An 11,952-nucleotide genomic window follows, 5' to 3' on the forward strand; every position below is an offset into this window, starting at 1 on the left:
GTCTATTTGCTGGTTTGTCCTTGTTCAAGATTCTGCGTGGGGAAGACGAAGGACACGCTCATGAAGAGAATGGCTAATCATAGGCTAGCCATACGAAAAGCATTGGAGAAAGGACATTCGATCAACCGGTAGCACGACATTGTGCTGAAAGTAGACACCCTGTGTCCTCTATCAGATATACTTTGATTGACCACATTCCGAAGCTGGACAGAGGTGGCGACCGGGATAAACTCCTACTTATTAAGGAAGCAAAGTGGATGTACCGTTTGGGCACTATGTTCCCGGGAGTGTTGAACTCAGTACCAGATTTTAAGTGGCTGACATAGTCTGTTACATACCAGGAGTGCAAAATGAGTAGTGTGGAGCTGGTTGGCATGGGTATGTTGGCTGCTTCTGGGGAGGCTGCTAACGCACATTACATGCCAGAGGGAGGCACTGCTTTGGTGGAGGAGATCTGCCAGCGGAGTTCCCTGATGGCCCACTTGTTCTACTGAAATATGAGTCACTCTTCTATTAGAGAGAGCCACATTCTTTGAAATCTGGGAGGTACTGTATATACTGATGTTCTACATTTTGGTCATTATGGACTGAACAACAAAGGCACCATATTTTGTTTTAATATGGGACAATTTCTATCCCATATGCATTAGAAATTGGATTGGCATACTTGGATATGCAGAGTCTATAATCCATTCAGAGTCTTTACAAAAAGTGAGCGTAAAGCAAAATTTAGCTCCACATCTCACCTCAATACCAGTGCTGCTTACGTTAGCGGTGAGCTGGTAAAACGTGCTTGTGCACGATTTCCACATAGGAATCACTGGGGGAGAGCCGGCTGAAAAAAAACCTAACACCTGCAAAAAAGCAGCGTAAAGCTCCTAACGCAGCCCTATTGATTCCTATGGGGAAATACATTTTATGTCTACACCTAGAAAAAAATCCTATTGGCTGATGCAATCAAAATAAGATTGAACTGGCATTCTATTGGCTGATTGGAACAGCCAATAGAATGCCAGCTCAATCCTATTGGCTGATTGGATCAGCCAATAGGATTGAAGTTCAATCCTATTGTCTGATTGCATCAGCCAATAGGATTTTTTCTACCGTAATTCCGATTGGCTGATAGAATTCTATCAGCCAATCGGAATTGAAGGGACGCCATCTTGGATGACGTCATTTAAAGGAACCTTCATTCAGTCGTCGGCCGTTGGATGAAGAGGATGCTCCGCATCGGATGTCTTGAAGATGGACCCGCTCCGTGCCGGATGGATGAAGATAGAAGATGCCGTCTGGATGAAGACTTCTGCCCGTCTGGAGAACAACTTCTGCCCGGTTGGATGAAGACTTCTGCCCGTCTGGAGGACCACTTCTGCCCGGTTGGATGAAGACTTCTGCCCGTCTGGAGGACCACTTCTGCCCGGTTGGGTGAAGATGTCTCCCGGTAAGGTGATCTTCAAGGGGTTAGTGTTAGGTTTTTTTAAGGGGGGATTGGGTGGGTTTTAGAGTAGGGTTGGTTGTGTGGGTGGTGGGTTTTAATGTTGGGGGGGGAATTGTAATTTTTTTTTACAGGTAAAAGAGCTGATTACTTTGGGGCAATGCCCCACAAAAGGCCCCTTTAAGTGCTATTTGTAATTTAGTGTATGGTAGGGTTTTTTTGTATTTTGGGGGAGCTTTTTTATTTTGTTAGGGGGATTAGATTAGGTGTAATTAATTTAAAAATCTTGTAATTTCTTTATTATTTTCTGTAATTTAGTGCGGTTTTTTTGTACTTTACATAATTGTATTTAATTGTAATTAATTGTATTTAATTTAGGTAATTAATTTAATTGTAGTGTTAGGTATAATTGTAACTTAGGTTAGGTTTTATTTTACAGGTATATTTGTATTTATTTTAACTAGGTAGTTATTAAATAGTTAATAACTATTTAATAACTATTGTACCTAGTTAAAATAAATACAAAGTTGCCTGTAAAATAAAAATAAATCCTAAGATAGCTACAATGTAACTATTCATTATATTGTAGCTATCTTATGGTTTATTTTATAGGTAAGTATTTAGTTTTAAATAGGATTAATTTAGTTAATTGTAGTAATTTTATTTAGATTTATTTAAATTATATTTAAGTTAGGGGGTGTTAGGGTTAGACTTAGTTTTAGGGGTTAATAACTTTATTATAGTGGCGGCGACGTTGGGGGAGGCAGATTAGGGGTTAATAAATGTAGGTAGGTGGCAGCGATGTTAGGGCCGGCACAATAGGGGTTAATAATAATATAACTAGTGTTTGCGATGTGGGAGTGTGGCAGTTTAGGGGTTAATATATTTATTATAGTGGCGGCGATGTCCAGTTCGGCAGATTAGGGGTTAAAATATTTATTTTAGTGTTTGCGATGTGGGGGGGCCTCGGTTTAGGGGTTAATAGGTAGTTTATGGGTGTTAGTGTACTTTTTAGCACTTTAGTTAAGAGTTTTATGCTACGGCGTTGTAGTGTAAAACTCTTAACTACTGACTTTTAAATGCGGTACCAGTCTTCACAGGAGAGGGTGTACCGCTCACTTTTGGTCAGACTCGTAATACCAGCGTTATGCAAGTCCCATTGAAAATATAGGATACGCAATTGACGTAAGTGGATTTGCGGTATTTCCGAGTCTGGCCAAAAAAGTGAGCGGTACACCTGTACCTGCAAGGCTCGTAATACCAGCGGGCGTTAAAAAGCAGCGTTAGGACCTCTTAACGCTGCTTTTCAACCCTAACGCACAACTCGTAATCTAGGCCACTGTTTTTTAGCATGTTTTGCTGTTAGGGGGATTGGTAGAGTGTGTGACTAATACAGAGGATGCACTTATTTGATCCAGAAAGCGTGATTCAGAATACACAAATGAGCACATTAGATATGTGTATACTGGTTACAATGGTAACCCGTTTTAAAAAAAAAAAAAAAACTAACCTCATGACTCTACAACCAACATAGTTGGAAGTACCTAGAAGGGGTGATGGAATTACATTTACTTATATGAGTATGTTGTGTGGTTTGTAACCCTTATATATGTAATTTATATTGATAACGATAAAACCGAAAGTGACCTCAGAGGGACTTCCAGTTTATCGTAATACTGAAACGCACTGATGCGTTCCACAGTGATGTTTGGCGCAAATTGTAAAATTGAGGAAGGTATGTTTTTGTTTGAAGCACTGATTTTGAGACACTATCGGCTAAATTACGAGTCTTGCGTTAGGCTGAAAAAGCAGCGTTAACAGGTCCTAACGCTGCTTTTTCCCTACCGCTGCTATTATGAATCTTGCAGGTTTAGGGGCACCGCACACTTTTTTGGCCTTACCGCAAAACGACTTACGTAAACTTCGTAAACCCTTTTTTCTATGAGACTTCCATAGCACTGGTATTATGAGTCTGTCCTGGGAGGCCAAAAAGTGAGCGGTACACCCTCTACCTCCAAGATCCGTAACGCATTTTAAAGTCAGTAGTAGTTAAGAGTTTTATGGTACAACGCCGTAGCATAAAACTCATAACTAAAGTGCTAAAAAGTACACTAACACCCATAAACTACCTATTAACCCCTAAACTGAGACCCTCCCGCATCGCAAACACTAAAATAATTTTTTAACCCCTAATCTGCTGCTCCGGACATCGCCGCAACTATAATAAACATATTAACCCCTAAACCGCCGCACTCCCGCCTCACAAACACTAGTTAAATAATATTAACCCTTAATCTGCCTCGCCTAACATCGCCGCCACCTACATTATACTTATTAACCCATAATCTGCCGCTCCAGACATCGCCGCCACCTACATTATACTTATTAACCCCTTATCTGCTGCCCCCGATGTCGCTGCAACATACCTACACTTATTAACCCCTAATCTGCCACCCCAATGTCGCCGCCACTATTCTAAATTTATTAACCCCTAAACCTAAGTCTAACCCTAACACCCCCTAGCTTAAATATAATTTAAATAAATCTAAATAAAATTCCTATCATTAACTAAATTATTCCTATTTAAAACAAAATACTTACCTATAAAATAAACCCTAAACTAGCTACAATATAACTAATAGTTACATTGTAGCTAAGCAAGTTTGTATTTATTTTAACTAGGTAGAATAGTTACTAAATAGTTATTAACTATTTAATAACTACCTAGCTAAAATAAATACAAAAGTACCTGTAAAATAAAACCTAACCTAAGTTACAATAACACCTAACCCTACAATTAAATAAATTTACTAAATTAAAAACAATTAAATAAATTTAATTAAATTAGCTAAAATACAAAAAACCCCCACTAAATTACAGAAAATAATAAACAAATTACAAGATATTTAAACTAATTACACCTAATCTAATAGCCCTATCAAAATAAAAAAGCACCCCCAAAATAAAAAAAAACCTAGCCTAAACTTAACTATCAATAGCCCTTAAAAGGGCCTTTTGCGGGGCATTGCCCCAAAGTAATCAGCTCTTTTACCTGTAAAAAAAATAATACAAATACCCCCCAACAGTAAAACCCACCACCCACACAACCAACCCCCCAAATAAAACCCTAACTAAAAAAACCTAAGCTCCTCATTGCCCTGAAAAGGGCATTTGGATGGGCATTGCCCTTAAAAGGACAGTTAGCTCTTTTGCGGCCCAAACCCTAATCTAAAAAATAAAACCCACCCAATACACCCTTAAAAACCCTAACACTAACCCCCTGAAGATCGACTTACTGTTATGAAGACCTGACATCCATCCTCAAGGAAGCGGCAGAAGTCTTTATCCAACCGGGCCGAAGTCCTCAACGAAGCCGGGAGAAGTCTTCATCCAAGCCGGGCGAAGTGGTCCTCCACACGGGCAGAAGTCTTCATCCAGACGGCATCTTCTATCTTCATCCGACACGGAGCGGCTCCATCTTCAAGACATCCGACGCGGAGCATCCTCTTCATCCGGAGTCTTCTTACTGAATGACGGTTCTTTTAAATTACGTCATCCAAGATGGCGTCACTTAGATTCCGATTGGCTGATATAATTCTATCAGCCAATCGGAATTAAGGTAGAAAAAATCCTATTGGCTGATGCAATCAGCCAATAGGATTGAGCTCACATTCTATTGGCTGTTCTACCTTAATTCCAATTGGCTGATAGAATTTTATCAGCCAATCAGAATCTAAGGGACGCCATCTTGGATGACGTCATTTAAAGGAATTGTCATTCAGTAAGAAAACTCTGGATGAAGAGGATGCTCCACGTCGGATGTCTTGAAGCTGGAGCCGCTCCACGTCGGATGGATGAAGATAGAAGATGCCGTCTGGATGAAGACTTCTGCCCGTCTGGAGGACCACTTCGCCCGGCTTGGATGAAGACTTCTCCCGGCTTTGTTGAGGACTTTGGCCCAGTTGGATGAAGACTTCTGCCGCTTCCTTGAGAATGGATGTCCGGTCTTCAGAACAGTAAGTCGATCTTCAGGGGGTTAGTGTTAGGTTTTTTTAAGGGTGTATTGGGTGGGTTTTATTTTTTTGATTAGAGTTTGGGCCGCAAAAGAGCTAACTGCCCTTTTAAGGGCAATGCCCATCCAAATGCCCTTTTCAGGGCAATGGGGAGCTTAGTTTTTTTTTAGTTAGGGTTTTATTTGGGGGGTTGGTTGTGTGGGTGGTGGGTTTTACTGTTCGGGGGGTATTTGTATTTTTTTTTTACAGGTAAAAGAGCTGATTATTTTGGGGAAATGCCCCGCAAAAGGCCCTTTTAAGGGCTATTTATAGTTTAGTTTAGGCTAGGGTTTTTTTTTATTTTGGGGGGGCTTTTTTATTTTGATAGGGCTGTTAGATTAGGTGTAATTAGTTTAAATATCTTGTAATTTGTTTATTATTTTCTGTAAAAAAAATTTTTTTTGTACTTTAGCTAATTTAATTTAATTTATTTAATTGTTTTTAATTTAGTACATTTATTTAATTGTAGTGTAGTGTTAGGTGTTAGCGTAACTTAGGTTAGGTTTTATTTTACAGGTACTTTTGTATTTATTTTAGCTAGGTAGTTATTAAATAGTTAATAACTATTTAGTAACTAGTCTACCTAGTTAAAATAAATACAAACTTGCCTGTAAAATAAAAATAAACCCTAAGATAGCTACAATGTAACTATTAGTTATATTGTAGCTATCTTAGGGTTTATTTTATAGGTAAGTATTTAGTTTTAAATAGGAATAATTTAGTTAATTATAGTAATTTTATTTAGATTTATTTAAATTATATTTAAGTTAGGGGTTGTTAGGGTTAGGGTTAGACTTAGGTTTAGGGGTTAATACATTTAGTATAGTGGCGGCGACGTTGGGGGTGGCAGATTAGGGGTTAATAAATGTAGGTAGGTGGCGGTGATGTTAGGGACAACAGATTAGGGGTTAATAATACTTTACTAATGTTTGCGAGACGGGAGTGCGGCGGTTTAGGGGTTAATATGTTCATTATAGTGGTAGCGACGTTGGGGGCGGAAGATTAGGGGTCAATAAATGTAGGTAGGTTGCAGCGACATTGGGGGCGGGAGATTAGGGGTTAATAAATATAATGTAGGTGGCGGCGATGTTGGGGGCAGCAGATTAGGGGTTAATAAGTATAATGTAGGTGGTGTCGGTGTCCGGAGCGGCAGATTAGGGGTTAATAAGTATAATGTAGGTGTCGGCGATGTCGGGGGCAGCAGATTAGGGGTTAATAAGTGTAAGATTAGGGGTGTTTAGACTCGGGTTTCATGTTAGGGTTTTAGGTGTAAACTTAACTTTTATTTCCCCATAGGAATCAATGGGGCTGCGTTACTGAGTTTTACGCTGCTTTTTTGCAGGTGTTAGACTTTTTCTCAGCCGGCTCTCCACGTTGATTCTTATGGGGAAATCGAGCAGGTACGACCAGCTCACCGCTGACTTAAGCAGTGCTGGTATTGGAGTGTGGTATGGAGCTCAATTTTGCTCTAGGATCACTTCTTGTCTTTTAACGCCGGGTTTGTAGAAACCCGTAATACCAGCGCTGCAGGTAAGTGAGCGGTGAGAGAAAACTGCTCGTTAGCACCTCATAGCCTCTAACGAAAAACTCGTAATCTAACCGTATATATTTTGACATATTTGTATTATATGCACTTTTGATTTGATGAAAGAGACAACGTTGTCTCTGAATCGTCATCCAATAAAGCTGACACTTTTGTGTGAAAATCCTGAGAGTGCATTATATATATATATATATATATATATATATATAGGTTTTGCACCCAGGATTGTGTGAGTTACTGAAAGGTGTGCAGCTGAATGCTGGTGAGTACTGAGGGCTGCAGGTTTTACAATGACATGTGTACCTGGTCCGGTTTGAGAGTGCAGTCCATTTCCGTGTTTTATATACAAAAGCAGATATAGAGAATCATATAATAGGTCAGATGCCTTCACAGCTCTGGACCATAAAAAATGTAAAACTAAATAACAAACATACAGGGGGTATTTTAATAGATCATTTGACACATAACTATTCATTACATTGAAATATCAGGGCAATTGGCATATGTGAGTTTAGGGGGCGCTATAGTATTGACTGAGGTTGGATACTAACTAGAATCTAGAAGCACCATTGTTCCTAAGTAATGAAACAGTCACCCTTATTTAACAATATACAGTTTTCACCCTAATCTAATATATCTAAAATGATTCAGATGATTTGGAGGGACCATTAAACAAGTTATATTGGAGGCTACACAGTTAAAAGTGGGGTTAGTAATATATAGGTACTTGTCACATGTCACAGTACTCTGCACCAACCATATTAACTACACAAATCCTCCTCACTTTCCTTTACTCAACGACTGCAAACACCAACATGCCCAAGCCTGGGATCAGCAGTTTTATACTTAAAGGGACAGTAAAGTGAAATACAAATTTACTGTACATGATTCAAACAGAACATGTGAGTTTAAAGAACTTTCCCCTTTAACTTTTATTATGTAATTTGCACCCTTCTTTTGATATCCTCTGTTGAAAAGCATAGCTAGGTAGGCTCAAGAGCAGTAATGCTCTACTGGGAGCTAGCTGTTGATTGGTGGCTGCACATATATGCCTATAGTCACTGGCTCACCTAATGTGCTCAGATAGCTCCCACTAGATACCACAGAGATTTAGAAGTAAATTGGAAAGTTGTAACTGAATCATAAAAGAACACGGTTTATGTCTCTTTCAGTTAACAGAACATACAATTAAGTAGGATTGCTATATGCATTTAATTGGTTGGAGCCAGTGTTACATACTGTAATGATCACGGGTGGGTTAGTTAGCAGGTTCTCATGCACAGTGGTGATCTAATTAGATTCAGACCCATAATAAAGGTTATTTCTTAGACATCCCTGGAAACCAAGTCGATGCTGTGAAGTCACCAGCCCTCCTACCATAATCACTGCCCCCAAGTCTCCCCCAAATATTATCAGTCCTCATTTACCCACTACCACTTTGCACAGGTTCCTCACAACTCCATTTAAATCCACCATGGACCACCCAACCTTGCCCACAAAAAACACTGATGGGCCCCCATAAACGAGACGCCACTGAATAGATGTTAAACTAAACAAGCTGGCAAACAGGGCTATGCAGGGTGTGGCAGTAACTATAGGAACCAGGAACTGATATAGCACAGACCGGTAGTAACTATAGGGACCAGAAACTGATATAGCACAGACCAGTAGTAACTATAGGAACCAGGAACTGATATAGCACAGACCAGTAGTAACTATAGGAACCAGGAACTGATATAGCACGGACCAGTAGTAACTATAGGAACCAGGAACTGATATAGCACAGACCAGTCGTACCTATAGGAGCCAGAAACTGATATAGCACAGACCAGTAGTAACTATAGGAGCCAGGAACTGATATAGCACAGACCAGTAGTAACTATAGGAGCCAGAAACTGATATAGCACAGACCAGTAGTAACTATAGGAGCTAGGAACTGATATAGCACAGACCAGTAGTAACTATAGGAGCCAGAAACTGATATAGCACAGACCAGTAGTAACTATAGGAACCAGGAACTGATATAGCACATACCAGTAGTAACTATAGGAACCAGGAACTGCTATAGCACAGACCAGTAGTAACTATTAGAACCAGGAACTGATATAGCACAGACCAGTAGTAACTATAGGAGCCAGGAACTGATATAGCACAGACCAGTAGTAACTATAGGAGCCAGGAACTGATATACCACAGACTAATAGTAACTATAGGAGCCAGAAACTGATATAGCACAGACCAGTAGTAACTATAGGAACCAGGAACTGATATAGCACATACCAGTAGTAACTATAGGAACCAGGAACTGCTATAGCACAGACCAGTTGTAACTATTAGAACCAGGAACTGATATAGCACAGACCAGTAGTAACTATAGGAGCCAGGAACTAATATAGCACAGACCAGTAGTAACTATAGGAGCCAGGAACTGATATACCACAGACTAATAGTAACTATAGGAGCCAGAAACTGATATAGCACAGACCAGTAGTAACTATAGGAACCAGGAACTGATATAGCACATACCAGTAGTAACTATAGGAACCAGGAACTGCTATAGCACTGACCAGTAGTAACTATAGGAGCCAGGAACTGACATAGCTCAAACCAGTAATAACTATAGGAACCAGGAACTAATATAGCACAGACCAGTAGTAACTATAGGAGCCAGGAACTGATATAGCACAAACCAGTAGTAACTATAGGAGCCAGGAATTAATATAGCACAGACCAGTAGTAACTATAGGAGCCAGGAACTGATATAGCACAGACAAGTAGTAACTATAGAAGCTAGGAACTGATATAGCACAGATCAGTAGTAACTATAGGAGACAGGAACTGATATAGCACAGACCAGTAGTAACTAAAGGAGCCAGGAACTGATATAGCACAGACCAGTAGTAACTATAGGAACCAGGAACTGATATAGCACAGACCAGTATTAAAAATAGGAACCAGGAACTGATATAGCACAGACCAGTAGGAATCCAATAGCCACAACAGAGCTCAACATAGCAACATGTTCTGAAATAGATAATGAGGCTCTGACTGGCAGGAACACAGAATAAACTGAAGAACTGCATATATCAGCTGTTATGTATGAGCAGTTACATACAGAAGTGCAGGATACTTGCATATGCAGAGTACTGACCATAGCAATGAACTGTATAGCAGGATAGGCACAGTAACCAGGTGTCACACTGTGTAACAGTTACATACAGAAGTTCAGGATACTTGCGTATGCAGAGTACTGACCAGAGCACTGAACTGTATAGCAGGATAGGCACAGTAACTAGAAGGTGTCACACTGTAACAGTTACATACAGAAGTATAGGATACTTGCGTATGCAGAGTACTGACCCGAGTACTGAACTGTATAGCAGGATGGGCACAGTAACCAGAAGGTGTCACACTGTGTAACAGTTACATACAGAAGTATAGGATACTTGTGTATGCAGAGTACTGACCAGAGCACTGAACTGTATAGCAGGATGGGCACAGTAACCAGAAGGTGTCACACTGTAACAGTTACATACAGAAGGGCAGGATACTTGTGTATGCAGAGTACTGACCAGGGCACTGAACTGTATAGCAGGGTGGGCACAGTAACCAGAAGGTGTCACACTGTGTAACAGTTACATACAGAAGTATAGGATACTTGTGTATGCAGAGTACTGACCAGAGCACTGAACTGTATAGCAGGGTGGGCACAGTAACCAGAAGGTGTCACACATTTACTTGTTTAGGTCAGTGTCACATGAATCTACTAGTTTAGGGTTAGTATCACACGCATTTTATTGTTTAGGGTCAGTGTCACATGCTTTTACTTGTTTAGGGTCAGTATCATACGCATTTACTTGTTTAGGGTCAGTGCCACGTGCATCTACTTGTTAAGGGTCAGTGTCGTATGCATTTACTTGTTTAGGGTCAGTGTCACGTGCATCTACTTGTTTAGGGTCAGTGTCCTATGCATTTACTTGTTTAGGGTCAGTGTCACATGCACTTATTTAGGGTCAGTGTCACATGCACTTAGAAATTGATAACAGGAGTTGCATGTTAGAAAGTGTTTGTAAATGCATGCAGTAATGATATGTTTATAATTTAATGAAATGTCTATGTCCTTGTGCTAATAATATTGTTATTGTCAGATTTTGCAGGCTAAAGTACGCCGGTTAGAGCAGCTACTGCACCTAAAAAGTGTTCGTATTGATGATCTAACTCGTCGCCTGCAAGAAGCAGAGAAGAAGTGAATAAACCACAAGAACAGGACGCTTCTATAGTTTATCTATTTTTTTTACAAGGGGTTTCAATATTTTCACATTAATTCTGTTTATCAAAATATATAAACACATACTTTTGAAATGATCTTTTCACGAACATGAACAGAGGATATAGTGCAAACTATCTGCCATCCCAAGTGCAAACATGAAATCTATTGTTTCCCAAGCAATTGGTGTAATACAAGGAAGATTTTATTTGACATTTTGTGCGTGTTAACAGTTACGTGCAAGCAAAAAGGGGTTTATTGTGGGGGTTTGCACACATCGGGTTTACCGCTCCTATTACAAGTTGAAAGTAAACACAATCGCTTGAGCGTAATCGCGAATTATGCTAGAATAATTACTGTGTTCTCAGAGCTCTGGTTAACTGTTTTGTGAAACAAAAAATTATAAAGGCTCAAAGATAGGAGGTCTTAGGTGTTACAAAAAAAAGACAGGCAAAGGGATTTAACATAGAAATACGAAATACGTACATATACATGTCTATATATGTGTGTGTGTGTGTATACAGATGTATTTATATGTGTGTATATATGTATTTACAGACATATATACAGATATAAATACAAAATCACATATGTATACATATATAGACATATATATAAGTGCATTGGAGCCATCTGCAGTCAAGTAGATGAAATC

The 11,952-nt window shown here is 39.6% G+C and overlaps 1 protein-coding gene across 1 annotated transcript in view; it reads left to right on the forward strand.

The window, feature by feature from the left end:
* The window catches only part of SPEF1 (sperm flagellar 1), a 69,481-nt gene extending 57,734 nt beyond the window's left edge, over window positions 1-11,747 (forward strand). Inside the window, exon 7 of the mRNA XM_053700337.1 lies at window positions 11,179-11,747. Coding sequence (XP_053556312.1) covers window positions 11,179-11,280 — 102 coding nt within the window. The 3' untranslated portion in view covers window positions 11,281-11,747. The remainder of the gene's footprint in view (window positions 1-11,178) is intronic.
* Window positions 11,748-11,952: the final 205 nt, after the last annotated feature.

The sequence above is a fragment of the Bombina bombina genome, chromosome 2 (assembly GCF_027579735.1).
Source record: "Bombina bombina isolate aBomBom1 chromosome 2, aBomBom1.pri, whole genome shotgun sequence".
Classification (NCBI taxonomy): domain Eukaryota; kingdom Metazoa; phylum Chordata; class Amphibia; order Anura; family Bombinatoridae; genus Bombina; species Bombina bombina.